At 45.9% G+C, this 18,821-nt stretch overlaps 2 protein-coding genes across 3 annotated transcripts in view; one reads left to right on the plus strand and one right to left on the minus strand.

Annotated features, from left to right (window-relative positions):
- Positions 1-13,866, minus strand: part of NUDCD2 (NudC domain containing 2) — a 316,419-nt gene extending 302,553 nt beyond the window's left edge. The window contains exon 1 of the mRNA XM_069654281.1: positions 13,547-13,866. Coding sequence (XP_069510382.1) covers positions 13,547-13,735 — 189 coding nt within the window. The 5' untranslated portion in view covers positions 13,736-13,866. The remainder of the gene's footprint in view (positions 1-13,546) is intronic.
- A 461-nt stretch (positions 13,867-14,327) lies between these two features.
- HMMR (hyaluronan mediated motility receptor) overlaps positions 14,328-18,821 on the plus strand; it is a 630,884-nt gene continuing 626,390 nt past the window's right edge. The window contains exon 1 of one of the 2 annotated variants that reach the window (XM_069654282.1): positions 14,328-14,512. In XM_069654282.1, the coding sequence (XP_069510383.1) occupies positions 14,467-14,512 (46 nt within the window). In that variant the 5' untranslated portion in view covers positions 14,328-14,466. The remainder of the gene's footprint in view (positions 14,513-18,821) is intronic. The other variant, XM_069654284.1, reaches the window with a different exon arrangement.

Genomic DNA, 18,821 nt, shown 5'->3' on the forward strand with positions numbered 1-18,821 from the left:
CACCCTCATCAACGCCAAGTCAGTGTCCAAAAATAAAATCCACATCCATGGCCTCATAATGGATGAAAACCCAGACATCCTATTCATTACGGAGACCTGGTTCTCCGATGACCACAAACCCCTCGTGCACGAGTCCTTCCCACCTGGCTACATTCTCACCATCCAGAACAGATCACTTAGGGGAGGGGGGCTTGCAATATTACACAAAGACCATTTCAAGCTAATAACCAAAGACACCTCCACCAGCACTACAGTCTACGAATCCCTCATGGTAAAACTAACTCGCACCCTCCATCTCACACAGCTTCCTACAGACCCCTCAGGCTATAACAAAAACTATGCAGACACATTTGGTGAAGCACTGGCCGCAACCTCATCCTCCACCCAACTCTGACCATTTTAGGGGATTTCAACATATGGTTCGACTCCCCGTCAAATTCTATGACCAGGTCGCTCACAGACAATCTAGAACCACTCAACCTGAAACACCACATCTCCCCTCCCATCCATACGAGAGGTCACACCCTCGACGCAAATTCAGCCCCACAAACATATCTACCCACCTCCCCTGCCCCCTGTCATCGACTGATCACTCAGCATTGTAATTCTTCATACCTCAGAGCACTGCGGCCAACAGTCAAGGCCCCCACACGACCACCGACAAAACACCCCCCTTCTACAGTCCCACTATGGAACAAAGTGGTAATCATCCCAGACATAGAGCTCACACTCTGCAACTCTGTCAACTCACTTTTTCTCCTGGAAGGACCTCCAACAATAGAATCCTTCGACCTCTGGCTTACAAATGCCCCCACATCCTTCGTCCCATCAAAAACGTACCTCACAGAGATCCAAACCAACGCCGAGGTGGTTCATCCCCAATCTCAAACCACTTAAAACTCTCAAGCACTGTCTGGAACGGGCTCGGAGAGCCGACCCGTCAGCCCAGAATAAAACAGTGCTAGCAAGGACAAGCAGAATATACAGATCGGAAATCAAAAAAGGCAAGAAAATATTCTATGGCAACCAAATCCAAAATGCTTGCAACGAGGGTAAGGAACTACACAGAATCATAGCAGAATTCAAATCCCCTGCATGTTCGCACATGCCCACTCTAAGCTCCTAAGCGACACCCTCTCGCTGCACTTCCACAATGCCGCCAACGAAAGACGCTCGCCATCACCGCTAAACAAAAACATTTACCGCTGCCACCCACTCGCCCACAGCCCTCCGCCCAAAACCCCCCCACAGACACATTCTCTTGACTCGTTCTCTGCCATCACACACCAAGAATTCCTCTTGTTTCTAGCAGTCAGCCACCAGTCAGGCTCCCATGAACACCCCTGCCTACCCTCATTGCTCAAAAAATACTAACCTCCACCTGTGCAGGTAAGGGCGGACAACTGCCCTAAAAAAGACACCTAGAAATAATAGGTGCAGTTATTGAGAAGGGTAACTTGTCGATGTGCTATACTTAAGGCATAGCTAATGCAGATACATCTAAAGCTGGACCAAAAGAAAAGAATAGAACGAGGGAGGCGTAGGAGAGAGGAGTGTCCGCCAAGGTATTAGAGGAGCCGACTAATCAGTATGTGTATAGTAGATGTCCTCAGTAGTATGAAAATGCATAAAGTCAAACAATATCTATACAGGGGATCCCCAAAACAAAATTACACCTCATGAGGCAAAATAGAGGGGGTCAATGTTAGATGCATCTCAGATTTTACATAGTCCAGAAATGGAAAAAGCATAAATGAAAAAAGCATGAAAATAGTCACAACAAACGTATTGACTCACAAATTTGTTAGTTATAAGGTACCTTGATACATAGTCCTTTTGGTCACATATTAGCAGTATGTCTTTAGCCGTAAAAGGCAATCTGTATACACAAATGCGCTCTTATACAACTTTGTGTATCTCCAAAACAGAGGATAACCACCAAGAATAAAAAATGAAGATTGGTTCTTGTGACCTCAATCGATTGAATGTCTTTTATTAAGAATTGGTGTTTCTCATATTAACATGACTTGCATTTAGACTATAATTCATTGAGATACTTTATTTTTCTAAAAACGTTGGTCTGGTTATCCAGATATTAGAACGTGTGCAGGGGACGTAAGTTCCTAACTTGGGAACTTATTTTTTTTCCAGCGCAATCAGGTTTCAGACCTGCGCTGGAACCGAATCTTCCCTAGTCTCTATCTGGGACAACCTAAAAAGAACAGCAGACGCAGACGGCTGCGTGGTTCTCATCCTGATAAACCTCTCTACAGCCTTTGATACCATCGATCACTCCATCCTACTAGACAGACTACAAACACAAAGAATCAATAACACAGCCCTTTCTTGGATCTCATCCTTTATCTCTAATCGGTCGCAAATCGTGCACCTCGACCAGTTCACATACACATCACAACCAGCAAATAAAGGTGTTCCCCAAGGAGCATCCACATCACCCCTAATCTTCACCTTCTACATACAACCCATTCCCGCAATCATCCGCTCGTACAATCTTATCTGCTACAACTATGCAGACGATACCCATATCCTCCTCAAAGTCCCAAACTCTGAAGGTTCTGGCAGTCCGGACCTGTCCTCATGCCTCTCTGATATCGACCACTGGATGACAACCAACCACCTCATCCTCAACCCTGGGAAAACCGAAATCCTAGTCTGCAGAAAAACAGTGCTCCTCCCCAACCAATCCCATGGCCCAAACCACTGGGACAAAAACTGGCACCCACTAACATGGTAAAAAAACTTGGATGCATGTTGTACTCAAGACGTATCCCTCACCCAACACCACCAGTGTATCCAAAACCTGCTTCTACCACCTAAGGATTCTCAGGCGGATCTTCCCCTACATCACCTACCCCCACCGTTTCTCGGCCATCAATTCCATCATCCTGTGCTGCTCAGACTACACAAATTGCCTCTACATAGGAGCCCCGGCATCCCAACTAAGGAAACTCCAAGAATCCAAAACGCGGCAGCACACCTGCTTATTAACCTGCCTGCCGGAGAATACATCAGCCCTATCCTGAGAGTTCCCACTGGCTCCCGATTGCTCGACGCACCACCTTTAAAGCCATGCGTATCACCCACCGTGCAGTCCACAACACTGGAACGGAATTCCGCCGTGCACAGCATTTCGGCTAGTGATCCCACCAGAGAGCTCCACAAGGCTTTGCGGTTCCTCCCTCTTCGTCCAAGTCCCAATCATCTGGAATTCCCTACAGCTGCACATCCACCCACTGAAAACCACCTGAAATTCAGGAAGGCTTTTCCCAATACTCACTTATCCATGGCACCCCGAGACTATACCACTGAACAAACTCCCTGCTTCGATCACAACACAGGGGCCGGCAGCTCTTGCAGCGGTTTCTCCTGATACACCACCAACACATGCACAACAACACTCCCACCCGACTAGTACTCCAGGTAAGCCAGCAGCCTTTGTTGTGGCACACCTGAAACACTATCACCCCACCCACAACAACATTCCCACACGACAAGTACTCCAGCAGCCTTTGCTGTGGCAGTCCTGCAACATTCTCACTGCACCCGCCGCCCACAAGAAAGACCATAAAAAATGAGATAAGTAGCCCAGGGTAGCCCACACCCATCACCAAGGCACAACACAATATACCCACCCACGCCAGGCGCATCCTAGGACCCTTTTCACCAGAAAGCCCATGAATGATGAGACCACACAGTCCGCTCTGAACAGAGATCGCACCAGCCAAACAACTCTGAATACCATGGTACGTATATCCCCTGAAGACCTCTGGTACGTATACCTACACTGCATCTGAAGACACATGCCGCAGGCATTACCGAGCACCCAGGCACCATAGAATGCAGCTATGGCTATGCTTTCCGGTCCAGCAGCGCACCTAACCGTTCACACAAACACCAGACATACCTCAACACCTCTGCCACTAGCATACAGCAACTACCAACGATAAATTCGGTATAGCCAGCTACACATCGAATCTCTCAACAATAGGTCTCTATCTCAACCTCCAACAGCACCCTCCCACGTGCCTGGACAACTGGGCTGCTTAGTTGAATCTAGCCAGCCACCCAAGCCCTAGACCGGCAAAAACGCACACCTGCCATCTACTTAAACTAAAACTTATAGAACTTTCCTTGACTCGTTGACTGCAGTCTCCAATGGTGTTCCAACCAGGAAAAAGCGCATGGAGGACATAGAAATGGGGAAAGAACGCTATATAAATAACTAAATACCATACAATACAGTTGCGAGTAAAATTATGAAATGTCGCCACATAACTAGATTTTTGCCAAAACTTGACATGAGAACAAATGTGGATTGCAGATGAAGCTGTGTTATGCTCACCTGGTATCCACGGGGACGCCACCCAGCCCTGGTTGGATGATTTGCACTCTCGAACCCTCTCCCGGTCCCTTGGTAAGGCCTCTGGTTAAAGATGGGTCTGCAATATAGGAGAGCTGGATTCAATACCAGATTGTCTTTATGTTTTCCCACCTCCCTTGGCCTCAACTCCTTCCTCCCTCTTGGGCCTTCTCCTCACCTTAATATTGTAAAAGGTGGATTCTCCGTCCCGCTCCTCGTGGCAGGGGCGCGTAGATGTGGGGGGCGAGCAGCGACCAAGTTACTCACTGGTGCAAGCCCCCTGTGGGAATCCAGGCCTGCTGTGACTCCGTAGGTTTTCTGCTTTACAGTCTTATGCAGTTCCTATATTCCTCTTAGTTCTAATAATAATGTTTTGCTTCTTTCCTTTTAGGTATGGAAAGGTATTTTGGTGTTGCCATGCAGTTTGAAGATGAGCATGGGCCGGTAGGCGAAAGCGCGGTGTGCGCGATGCTGTCCGATGAGTAATGCGCAATGTGCGGCGCTGTTTTGCCTTTTATATTGCTAACCTGTGTCTTTTCTCTCCTTGCAGGTCGCGATGTTCCTCGCCGAGCGCCGTGATGTTCCAGCAATGATAATGACCAGGAGAGGACTACCCAGGTAGGAATTGTGTGGCTTTCTTCGCTCGGGAGGAAACGTGAGTAAACACTTATTAATGTGGTCTTTCTTCCTCCTCTTTCCAGGTTATGATATTCCGGGATGCATGCGGTGCCAGATGATGGAGTTCGTACCTTCAGGTGAGTGGAACTGAAGTCGGCGATGGATTGAAGACAGGATACTATTCCAGGTAAGTTTCGTAGTGTTCTTCCTCTCTCTGCAGGTCCTTGGTTTCAAGTAAGCTGGCATCAAAGAACTGGACACGGTGGCGTTACACAGCCCACAGCAGAATAACACGAAGCATGTTCTGCTGTTTATGTGCGGTTTAAATAGTCTCAGGTAAAGTAGTCCCAGGCCTGCCACACCCAAAGTAGTCCAGGTAAAGTAGTTCCAGGCCTGCCACACCCAAAAGACTAGACCGCATAGCTCAATTTCCTTGTAACTGAGCTATGTGTGTGCCTCCATGTTGGCTGAACCCCCCCCCCCCCCCAAGTTAAATAGTCCCAAGTAAATAGTCTCATTCTAATGTTGGTCTTCATGATGGTTATGAGCCTGGCGCCAAAGGCGCCAGGACTGACTCCAAGAGAGACTTGGATAAGGTTTTAAGGCCTTTGACCTGGCCATAACTGGAAGGCTGACTTGCCAGTGAGGGCCAGGGTTAAGGGTCATGACAGCTGCCATCTCTCTGCTCTGGACTATTGAACCAATACGTAGAGAGATGCAGGAGTTGGGAGGAGAGAGAAGCGTAACTGTCCAATCCTAGTAGCGATAACTCTTGCAGGGTACTCCCCCAGATTGTAAACTTGGTGGTGTCATCGCTGCTATATAAAAGGTGGAATGCACTATGAGGAAGGGACAGAGCTGCTGAAATTTACCATCTGACAGCTGCAAGGAAACACTAGAGGAGACTGCGGAGAGTGCCACGCGGCTCCTAAGATGGCCGCCGCCATCCACCTGACTCCAGGAGCGTCCCTGCATCCCGCGTAAATCACCGCCGCAGGCCCGGATGCTGATTCGTTCCCCCGACCTGCCTGCCCCTCCCCTCCTGCCTTAAATGGAGGTAGAGGGTGCCGTGAGGCGAAGCCGGGAGAAGAAGGCCGCAGAAAAAGGCCAGCGCTCCTCTTAGCAGCTCTTCGCTGCTCGCAGTCTGCCGATCGCCGTGGAATCCTGCAGGAATCACAAGGTAAGGAGTCCCGCACTCCTGAACTACTCAATTCACTTGCAAAAAGGCAACAGCGTTTACGCACACGTACTCTCCCGAGCGTATTGCTCGCTCTACCCATCCCCACAAGTGCACGTAATACACGCCTACAGTCAAGAACCATGAAATCTGACACTAACCTAAAGGCTCCTTCCTCAGTACTGCATAGATCCCGTAGACTTAGCCACACAGCGAAACCGAGCCCACTAATTAAGCATCGCCTTATCCCATCTGCATTGGATACAATGTCTAAGTCTCACGATAACGTGTCACCCACACGATTGAATGTAATTACCGCAATCTGCAATTCTTCTACCACTGCCATGCTACCTAATGATGCAAATGCCACTTTATCTGTGTCTATGACCCCAGAAAATATGCCCCCCACTGGTCTGAATGTAATTACCGCAATCTGCAATTCTTCTACCACTGCCATGCTACCTAATGTTGCAAATGCCACTTTATCTGTGTCTATGACCCCAGAAAATGCGCACCCAAATGGTTCGGATGTGCCACCCTCAACCATCAATGTCACCCTTGAACCACACCTCAAATGTTCCCTCATCAACGCCCGATTCATCAATGCGCACGCGCTAGACATCCACGACCTCATCACCACCCTAGACTTAGATCTTCTAATGGTCATCGAAACTTGGCTACACGAAGCCTCAGGCCCCGCCCTATCCCTCGCTCTCCCACCTGGCTATGCCATCACGAGACAAGATCGCCTGACCACTGGAGGCGGTGTCGCACTCATAGCCAAAGACTCGATCACCATCAGAAAGGTGGACAAAACTATTAACAATAACAGCGACTACCTTCAATTGAAACTCACCAATGCACCATCACCCTACACCTCATATATCGACCACCAGGACCCTTAGGAGACTTCCAGGCCTCCATCACCCACCTCCTGACGGACAACCTTAAAAAGTCCTCCAAAGCCATTTTCCTTGGAGACAGCAACCTTGGCCTCAATGACACCAAAGACCCCGCGGCCAAAGCTCTTGACACAGCCCTAGCCACCCTAGGATTCATCAACACCATCACTAACCCCACACACGCCCTAGGTAGATCTCTAGACTGGATCGCCCACCACAATTGTCCCCTCACAGTCACAGGCAACACCCCCACCCCTTGGTCTGACCACCACACCATCACCTTCAACATCCCCACCACGACAATCACTTCCCACTCCCCTCTACCCTTACCTCCAGCCCTTACAAGGTGTGCCCCTCAACTGACCAAAGAAAGACTCTTTCCCTTCTTACAGGGACCTGCCTTCAGAGCCCCATTCCCCAACGACCCAGAAACCCTGGCCAAAAACTACGATACTGCCATCACGGCAGCAATCAATACCATCGCCCCACTTAAACCACGCAAAACCAAACCCAATAGACACGCTAATGCGTGGTTCACCCAAGACCTTCTAAAACTACACATCGACAAACGAGCAGCATTAGCTCTTTGGCAAACTTCCCGGGATGATAAAGACAAACTCAACTTCAAATCCCTTGCAAATAATTACAAGAAAGCCATCATTAAAGCCAAAGCTAAATCTTTTGAAGATAGAATCACGGAGGCCAAATCGAACACCAAGGAAATGTTCGCCATATTCAGGGAACTTGAAACCCCCACACCCACCCCCCAAAACTTCACCAAGGATAAAGAATGGTGTGACAACATCCAAACAGCCATGCGCAATAAGATCAGCACCCCCCAAGCCAAAATCGTAAACACCAAACTATCACTTTCCACCCACATTACACCCTCCTCGCCGCCACCGCCCCCCTCACCCACAGAGGCCCCACCCACCTTCTCTTTTAAAACCATCCAAGAAAAAGACATGATCAACATCATGAAAAACATAAAACCCTCCAATTGCAAAGGCGACCCCTGTCCTGCCTCCATCATCAAAGACTGTGCAGACACCCTGGCGCCCTTCCTAACAGCCTTCGTCAACGCCTCCTTCACCACAGGGAAAGTCCTCGCATGCCTCAAGGAAGCATGGGTCCAACCCCTCATAAAGAAACCCACACTTGACCCCACCTCCCCTAATAACTACCGCCCCATCACCACTGTCCCTTTCCTCCTCAAGATTCTAGACAAAGCAGCCTACCTGCAGGTCCAGCACTTCCTTGAAGAACAGAACCTCCTTGGACTGAGACAATCCGGCTTTCGCCCCAGGCACGGGACAGAGACTGCCCTACTCGACCTCAAAAACCAAATGGACGACGCAAGGAACCAAGGCAAACCTGTCTTGCTCCTTCTCCTGGACCTGTCGGCAGCCTTTGATCTTGTATCCCACGACATCCTCTACCACCACCTCTCCTCCACAGCCAACTTCTCTCAAGAAGCCACCACATGGATCACCTCCTTCCTCCAAGGCAGGACCATGCAGGTCTTCTCTGACATAGCCACGGCATCACCCTCCATCATGCTATGTGGGGTGCCCCAAGGCTCCTGCCTCTCCCCCACCCTCTATAACATCTTCACCCGCCCCCTCTTCCTCATCCTTGACGCCATGGGCATCTCTTACACCAACTATGCCGACGATACACAGATCCTTCTCACCCTGACAGGAGACTATGACACGGACTCTGCCACCCTCAACAACATCTACAACACAATCCAAATGTGGATGGCTATCAACGGCCTCTGCCTTAACTCCGACAAAACTGAGCTCCTACTCGTAGGCTCCCCTGACACCATCAAAAAACTTGACGCACAGTTTAGTCACTTCACTATTGACTCAATCAGGATCCCAGTACTAGACACAGTAAAAACACTAGGCGTCTACTTAGACTCCGACCTGTCCATGACCAGACAAGTAAACACCATCGCCTCCTCTGCTGCTTACCATGCAAAACTCCTTAACGCAATCAGACCTTATCTGTCAAAAGAAACATGCACTAACATAGCCAGGGCCATAACTGGCTCGCGGCTTGATTATTGCAATATTCTCTTCCTAGGGACCTCCAACAAAAACCTTGAGAAGCTCCAAGTAATACAGAACAATGCCTTGCGTGCTGCACAAGGCATTGCCAAGAGAGAGCACATCACCGCTGCCAGAAAAGCATCCCACTGGCTCCCCATAAAGGAAAGGATCTTATTCAAAGCTCTAAGCATCACCCACAAATGCTTCCATCTTGCCGCCCCAATGTACCTTTCCCAGAGGATCCACCCGGTCTCCTCCGCAAGACCCACCAGGTCACCCTATGCCAGCATGCTCTCAGTACCCAGGGTAAAAAGAGCCAGAGCAGGGGGCTCTAGCTTCCCGTACCTCGCTGCCGTACACTGGAACACCCTCCCTAGCTCCTTGCGCTCTGAACCCTCACTGGCCGCCTTTCGGAAAGCCTTGAAAAAGACCCTGTTCACCTAACAAACATATGCCTAGCCTTTGATGAATGTTCATGTATGATGCATTACGTGGTATGACACCACCTATATCTGATCACAGGTCACTGCCTCACTGTTAACCCAAGGCACAACCTGTAACCATTGTAACTAAGTTTTCCTTACAAGTAACAGTGCCACAATGCCCCCGGGCTGTCTGCGCGCTATATAAATGTAATAAATAAATAAATAGTGCATCTGGGTGGAGCTGACTATTTCAAGGAAGGCCTAAAAGCTGACTGGGTCCTATGGTGGAGTGCTAGGGGCCATCCTTGAGCGTGGAGTTACTAGACCCCTGCCCTATCTTTCCAGAGGTCCCTGACATGCAGCTGGCTTTCCTGAACTTTAAACTGAGGATTTCTATGCAAGTAGAACTGAGCCCTGTGAGACCAAAAGGAGGGGGAATCTGCTTGCCTTAAATCCTTTCCCTTTATAGCGGACGGGGGCACAACTGTGTAAATCCTTAGCGTATTTAACTAAACAATATTAATTTAATGAATTCCCTTTTTCAGAACCTAACAGGGTTTTTATTTGTTAAAATTCGAAATTAACAAAGCTCACTTCCCAGTGTGTGCTGAAAAACAATATCCTATAATTTAATTGGGTAATCCTTTTTGTTCTGTTAACCCTGACTTCTTTAAGGAAGAGTTGTGTCTTTGTTGTTACATCAGTCCAATCTTTTTGTCCAACTACTCCTAACACAGGACTTTAAGTGGAGTGGTGGGGTGGTCTGACATCCAAAATTCCCAAATCATTCTAATGTTTCTGTCCGACTTCCCCAACACAGACCAAAAGTGTGGGTTAAATCATAATGGCCATATACTTGTCCAAATCTGAAAAACCAAACTGCTAGCCTTTTAAACCTGCAGGAAAAACGAAATTGCACAGTACTACATTTATACATTTTGTTCATTGACCAGTGCCAATTATTTCTTGAAGTGAAATCTGTAAAAAGTAAAGAATTGTGATTTGTGTGTGTTGTGAGAAGTTTATTGTGTTGTGCCATGGATAAAATGATGTTGGACACTTCAGTGCGAGTTTCAGAACATCTAATTCAAATAAATATAAATATATTTTCTGTACCCCGGCCAGGTTCTTGGCTCATGGTAGCTCAGGGGTAGGTATCCAAGGGCTATGATATGCATCTGAAATAGGGTTGAATAAAAGAATCAATTAAATAGTTTGTTGCGTGACACCTTCAGTGGGGAGGGAGGGAAGGAACTCCTCGCATTGAGGGTGGCCTCTCAATAAACGGTTACAAGCAGGCAGATAACTGGGCAAACTAGGTGGAATATTGTAGTTTTGCAGCCATGTCACTTTCAGGGGAGCTGGATTAAAGCAACATGGTGATAAAATAGATTGTCAAGGACTTTGGGGTCAGCTCATGGGTAGAGCCCCAGCTGTGCAGATGCATGCAATCAGCAGGTCACAGAACTAGGTTTCTATCAAAAGCATTTGGCCGTGTGATAATATACATTTTCAAAAGTGTTCACTCATCAATATGATGCACTAACCCCAGCAAAATGAACTCTAGGTTACACTATGAGATTTAGATCCACTACCTTAACCCTTACTGAAAAACATGGAGAAAAGTCAGTGTTTTGTACTGTAATTTTGCATTATGTAATAACATACATTTTTTAAGGGAATTGCAGGACTGTCTTTTAAAGAAAAGAAAGTTGACATATACTGGTCTTTGCCAGAGAGGATATTGTAAGCTTTATAAAAGTATCATCCCGATTATTTCTGCTTTGCGAATATTTGCAAAAGAGAACCTTTTTTGCCTAGCACTCCCTCACAGTTCTTTGGCAGCGGAGGAGATGATTACTGCCACCCTATCTCCCATTAGCCTCTCTGAACTTGGAGTAAACAAATAGGGTGGATGAAGCCCATAAGGCGAGAGAGGAAAGTCAGGTGAGCTGTGGTTCATGGAACAAGGTAAATTTAAATAGCTAGCTGCGCTACCGGTGATTCTTGAATTCACCACTCCATTGTGGTTGGTACACTATATTTTCAACACTCTTACTAATAATAGGATTGCAACTATATTTTTAATGGGTTGACCCATGCAATCAAAAATATGGAGAGATGGGGGATGAGACTAAATACTCAAAACATGGTATTTTTTACCATGTGCTAGAATCTTCACAGTTTTAGCAAGGATTCACCCTAATTAAGTCGGACTAATTAATTCCATTTATGTCATCTGCAGGTCTCTAAAATGCCTTGAGCTGCCAGCAGGGAAGAATAAAAAGAAACTGAAAAACAGTTTTTATTATATACTCTAAAGACTCAATTGCTCTTGATGAACATCTGTGATATAGATGTGTTGCTCCTGATGAATGTTCAATATTAAGTATTTCATAGAACAGAAACATGTTTAGAAACGTTGAGTGTGTAGATTGAATACAAACCGCCAATAATGTCCACGAACATAAGTAATTGATTTAGCAATTTCACTCTGGGTTATCAGCATTAGTCAGCAAGTCAATTAGGGACTGCTGATTTCATCATTTGATGTGTTGAGGAACAGAAGGAGTCGTACGATGTATTTTTTGTAAAAGATTGATTGTTGATAATTCTAAAAATGTTTTTTTAGAAAAACAAATTGTGCTTTGAGTATTATATATTAGGGTGTTGGTAGACAGTCAGCTCATTTGACTATAAGAGACTTGCAGTCACCCCCACGGCAGGTTATTTTGAAATATAACTTCACAGAAGACATAACCAACCCCAAAGTTTTTTAGCGCAAAAGACTTCAAAAAAGAGACATTTTAAAAAGACATTCATGATTTAACTATCTGCACAGACCTGCCAAGTGTCCCATCTAGTGCGACACTCATTTTTATGCACTCTCAGACAGTCCAGCAAGGCAAAGAAAATGTCACACATGGGATAGGTTCCAGAGCATAGGCAATAGTATATTGGAATGTGTAGCTCATGCTCAAAATATCTGTTATTAATCAGCAATCTTTCCTTACGCACAATGTCCTCCAGAGCATTTGTCTTCAATCTGGCGTCTCCCTGCTTTTTTTTACAGCCCTTACACCGAGAAAACCAGCCGCTGTCTGCTTTCCATCACATTAGGTTCAGCTGTTGGCATCAGTCTTCTTCAGCCCACGCCCCCTCATGCGTCACTCAAAATCGCATATAAAAACACGAAGATTACACTAAGCCCAATATATGCATGTAATTATTGGTCACAGGATTTTCATCAGAGTAAGGCCGGATCACCTGACAGAGATTGATCCCTTAGTGGGTGGTCCTTGTCAGCAGTTGTCCATCATTTGATGAGGGACAGAGAATGACCCATTTCTGCCACTGTATAGAGCGGACTCGGCTGATCATGAGCCGACCGAGGGGCACAAGGCGAGAGAGCAACGTGCTCATCGCCCTAACCTACAAATGTCATCTACTGCACACTCAGCATTTGAATGCTCTGTGCTGCAATTCAACAAACCAAGGAAAATGACACTAGTGGAGAAAGTGTCATTGTAAGGGTGCATTTGGTTGATATAACATTCATGCTCAAGACATAAGTAACTTTTCCTTCTCCAAGATGTCCTTTACCAGCCCTCATCTGCATGCTAGGGATCCCCCTCCCCGTGCCAAATGCCACAAATCCACCAAACTAGCCGCTCTCTGCCACATTATGTTTGGGTTGCTGACATCAGGGTACTACTGCCCACGCCCCTTTAAGTGTCACACAACAATTATTGAAACGTCACTCACTCATATTCCAATAAATGTAAATGCCACATGGGCAAACTGAAAACTTGGCGGCTCTACGGGATTCTATCCAAAGCACCAAGAAACAATTAAGTTACGAAGTGGGCAAGGCACAAATGTTCTAGACAAATAAAACGTAAGCTAACTCACTAGCTCGGTAGTAAAGAACTGTAACTTCCCGACCTGGGTCCACAGTCAGGGAGAGATTAAGTCACTCTATGCACCTTTAAAATGTTCTTTCCTCTCACAATCAGAGAGAGATGCCGGCTTTCCAAAACGCACTGGACCTCCTTGGCCGTAGTTCCAGGAGGTACGGCCACCTCGATGTACACCTCCTCCATAGTCTGATACCAGAGACCCCAGGAGGTGCGGCAGGGCACAACTCCACTACGCTCATCGAAGTGCATAGACATTTCAAGCTGTCATCCAGCAATCCACCGCGCCTGCAAACTGAAAGCATAAACAGAACTCGAGGCGGGTAAACCCAACCAGAGCAGAGCTGCTAAGGGCCGCTGCCCATGACATAAAAGAAGGACACACCAATGAGCAGTCGAGCCCTGAGACTCGCAGAAATCTTAAAAGTGGAAAGCAATGCACGTTTTAAGTAATGAGGTGACACTGTCTGCATTATTGCTAAATGATGCACGTATTCAATGTTTCCCCCAGACAGTATAATTTGTATCTTGCTGCTTGTTCCGATTTTTTTTTAATTTGCCGTAAACAGTCTGAGCCACCCTTCTCAGTAACTGGAATTCCAATATGGCGGCCAGCTTTATTTGCATCCAAGGGAGGGGGGGGAGACGTACGCTCAACCAATCGTAAGTGGTCCTTTCCTCATTGGCCACTGATGCAACTAGTTTACCATTACCACAGTGGAACAGGTTCCTACCATTGGCCGTTAGGGGCAGGTCTGGGTCGTTCAATCGCGGAAGCCTCTTTGATTGGCTTACAGCCGATACTTCCTGTCCTGCTTGCTTTTTATTGGCAGTGTTCTAACGAATGGCATTTCGTTCTTTTTTGGCGTTTCATTTGATTTCATTGAGGTTTTGTCACAGGCGAGAAGCGCTGGTGTTTTGTTGCTAACTTATCCAGAAGTGGAGTTTGGAGACATTGATTCGCCTGGCCGGGGAGTCTTGAAGTAGACATGTCTTTCCCAAAGGCTCCACTGAAGCGATTTAACGAGCACGTCGGTAAGTGTCACAGTAGATCCTGGCACTCAGTTGCCAGCCAAACATCTTCTCCGCCTGCCGACTTGCTTAGCGAGTCTCCTGCTGTGGACTCGTTGTGGGCTGCGGCCCTGCCAGTATGTTTGTGGGCATGTGCGATCCAGCCCCCTCCACCGCAGTCGGCCCATGCTTCGGCTGATGAGCCTGGAACTTTTTTTAGTGTGTGGGGTGGGGAGCCATGCGGGGTGTTACAGGTGACAGTGTCATAAGAAGAGGCCAACCAAAAGGTAAGGTGGAAAAACTTTAGCCACAAGCTTTATTGTACATAAGCTATGGTGTGACAACCATAATAAAACATAACACGGATATTTTGGGGATATGGTGAGTGGGGGCCCTACTCCCACCTAGGGCCAAATTGAAGCTGATCCCTGCTGCCACCCTGAGGGGGTGCTGCCTGGCAGTTCCTCAGCCCCCCCCCCCATAGGAAATAATTACTCATAACAGCCCCTCTGCCATTGACCAGAAAATCTCCTTTCTGCGGAGAGGTGGACCCCGTCACTGCCCAATAGGGCTTTGTTACGCACTGTGATCTTGTTTTAGGGCCTTGAAATCTTGTTGGACTCAGCTTCTTGCCAATGTTGGCGCAGGATTCTTTCAGGCCTTCAAGCTCTGTTTGTCATTAGACATGTGCAATGGTTCTGGGTGAGGTGCACATTTCTGTCTACCGTGAGTTCCTTCCTATCTGGGCCAAGTCATTGCTCCCCAGGTGGATGGTCAGGAAGTCAATTGGGGTGGGGGGTGATACCTCCAGTCCCTCCTCTGAACTAGTATTTTTGGACGTAATTTCGCTGAATCTATTAGTTGCTATTTACCCACTGGCTTACTCGCCCTGGTACCTTGTCTCAACATTTTGTGCTTTGTGAGGCGTTTGCCTTTTGTTCATTTAGGCCTTTTCTTCTTTAGTGGTGAATTAGTGGGCTTCAGCCATCGTCAAATGTTTTCCTCAAGTTTGGCAACCTGCCCCTGTGGTGTGGGTAATTGATTAAAATCAGTGAGGCCTTTAATGAGCTTCAGCTTTGGTCAAACTTTTACCTCAAGTTTGGAAACCTGCCTGTGTGGTTTGGTTATGTAAATAACGCCAATGCAACATTTACTGGGCTTCGGCTAACATCAAACCTTATTGCCAATTTGGCAACCAGCCCGTGTGTTTTCGTTCCTTTGTTTTAGCACGTGCACCACTCCTATATTGTTTGACCATGTGACCAACTCTGTATTAGTCAGCAATATGGGGAATATTTTCAGCAAAGTACTGTTTTTGGCTCCACCTAGCTCCTGCCAGTGGGGGGGCGGCAGTGGCCTGCTCACTATTTATTGCCAAAGCATATACCAAAAACCCCTTGTCCCCCTGCAGCGTCGGTGAAACAAGGCCATTTTGGTGGTGTCATTCACAGGTTTGCGCCATATTACTTTTCTCTTGTAGTTCCCATACAACTAAGTCTTTATGTATCTCTTTGCCCGGTCATATGTGGTGATGCTGCTTGGTTGAAACTCATTCTCATTGCAAGGCTCCTATGGACAAGGCACTCTTGTGGCATAATTCTAGTTGTTGCAACATTGAACTTCCCGCTACTGACTGTGTTCCTTTTAAGGGTTGCTTTGTTTTTACCTGTCATCCCTGGTGGCCTGTAGGGTATTTTGTGTAGATTTGGGGCCTGACGGTATCTTCTTACCGCCAAAGAATTGGTGATTTAGCAATGACTACTTCTTGCATTCAGATTGGGTTTGGTATGCATTTTGTAGTGGTATAGTGATGAGCATCAGTTCTATTTGTGGCCCCAATATCCAAACCCCCCCCCCCTTCTTCTTGCTTGGTCTGTTCGTGTGATCACTAGAGACCTCAGGCCTACATTCTATGGATACCACAATTTTCACAAACCCATGTGGTATTATCACTAATTTATTTACATTAGTGAGATTATATTTCCAGAGGCCTCTCTCTCTGCTGATTCATGGAAGCCCAGCAGACTATTGTATTGTATTCCACTCAGAAGTCACACACACACATACCCTGAGTGGAATCGCGCACACAGCTATTTATAACTTTTGATGACATTACTCCATCTGTATAGAAACTTGGCACATTAAACATCATTCCCTCTATGGCATAATATTGTTTTTAGGCACCAAATGAAAAACAGAAGCAAGAATACTCTTCGGCAGATTGTGTGTTATCACAATTTCATTTCAAAATGATACATTACCATTCTTGTGAGGCAATCCTCTCTGAAAGAAACATGAGAAAAACAAATGCAATAACACCACGAACTTCATTTCATATTTGCAACAAGAAAAAGAAAGATTACATCATTTGTTTTACATTTGGATGGCAACATTAGAATGTGGCATTTAAACAGTGATTCCCCAGTGGTAACTATCGCTACACTGCCTGCCCGAAAAAGACTTCATACACACAACGCTCCCTCAATTGTACATAATTACCAGCGGTTTGTAGCTTTGCAGCACGCGAATTTCCTGGCTTGTCGCCTCCGAGAAGTGGCCCAGGGTTTTCTTTTTAAAGCACCCAGCGAGAACATGCAGTTCAATCTGCAATCTTCAGTTCTCAAGCCAGTGCCGAGTGACTAGGAAACCCCAGTCTTTGAAGGTCAGCAGTGTAACTGGAACGACCCCTCCCAGCAGCCCAGCAAGGCGACCTCACGGCAGCTCCAGCCAAGTCCTCCAGTGCAGCTCCGCAAAATGTCTAATAATTCTCCTTCTCCCCGAGCTGCTTCAAGAAACCTGTTACAGCCCCTAAGGTGACCTGTCACCATCAAAATACACAATCTACCCTCCTTCCTCAACAATGGCTCACTTTTACAGTAAGCAACTGTATCTATCTGATTTCCTGCTATTCGAATTTTGCTTCCTGCAAAGACCGTGAACAGACCAAAGAGACGAAAAAAAAAAATCTGAACACACGTTTAAAATGAATCTCAGCCTGCCTCATTTTGCACATGGAGAACACATTATAATGTTCACGAGTTAAAATTGTGTTAGTATTTGTTAATTAAGTTAATTAATTATCTAATGTTTCTCCTGTAATTGAGGCATTTCAAGTGAGAAAAAAATGGTGTGCTTTTAAACGAAGTATTGAGAAAAATGGTGTGCTTTAACATAAATATCCTGTCTTCATATACCTGTCCATATGTTACCCTGGCAACACATGGCTTGCTGTAACATATTACAGCAATACTGTGATCCCATGCAGTGGCGCTGCACTCCAAAACACGTTAAATTATACTACATACCCTCCTTTTTCCGAGAATTTGGCCATCGTCCAAGCCACAATTGGAAGAAACCCAACTTGCTCCCTTTCTTCTTTTAAAATGTATCAATCCAACAAAATGAATATTCACATGTGGAAAATGAAAATTGAAAAATCATTGTTCAATCATCATATCAAAATTCATCTGAGTCCATCAGTTCATATAAAATATTTTACATATTTTTTCCCAATGGAAGTGTCCATAGTCCAGTGTCTTAACTTTTATACTTGAAGTCAATCACAAAACAATAAAATAAAACAAATAGTTAAAATAAAGAATTAACATAACAGATTATAAAAAATAATTAAGATAATAAATACGTGGAAATCCATATTCCAGGACATTTGTCTGCCTCTGATATGTCCCGACCAGCGATGTCACATTATTTGGTTCATTCAGGTACTCTTTCATCCTGGCACTCTTGGATGCTTTTTCCATAGGAGTCATCTCTCTTGGCATCCTGGTTACTTTGTCTTCACCTCCATCCGGATGCAGGCATCATTTGATCTTCATCCAGGGGACTCCAGGACTCCATCGTCTCCTATGTCCTCCGATCCCTTGACCTCCAAGCCAAAATGTGTTAATCAATAGTCTAAATCAAATAGAAAAGAAACAAATTAAGTACATAGCATAATACTAACTTCACCCTTTTGCCAAAAATAAAACGTGCTTTGCAAAACATTTGGCCCCTTTCCTCTCGCTTTCTGAAATTAAGCACATGTTAAAGAGAAAACAAACGTACATAAAATGGCATTCAACATTTAATACATTTTCATTTTGCAAACCAACTCCACTAATTTCAGCAATCACCTATTTTATTTCTCTGCTGTTGCTCTCTGACTAAACCCATTTACCTTACCTTCTTTTATGTATTCAAGGGACTTTATCTGTTTCTACACGCTCAAGTCTTTTAATTTCGTGTCTGGGGTGCCAGGGTTTAATTTGGTTTACATGAACAAACTGTTCTGTTGCTGTTTCACCTTCAGTTTTCAAAATTTTATAAACCACAG

Source organism: Ambystoma mexicanum, chromosome 3q (assembly GCF_040938575.1).
Source record: "Ambystoma mexicanum isolate Mex_15411 chromosome 3q, UKY_AmexF1_1, whole genome shotgun sequence".
NCBI lineage: Eukaryota > Metazoa > Chordata > Amphibia > Caudata > Ambystomatidae > Ambystoma > Ambystoma mexicanum.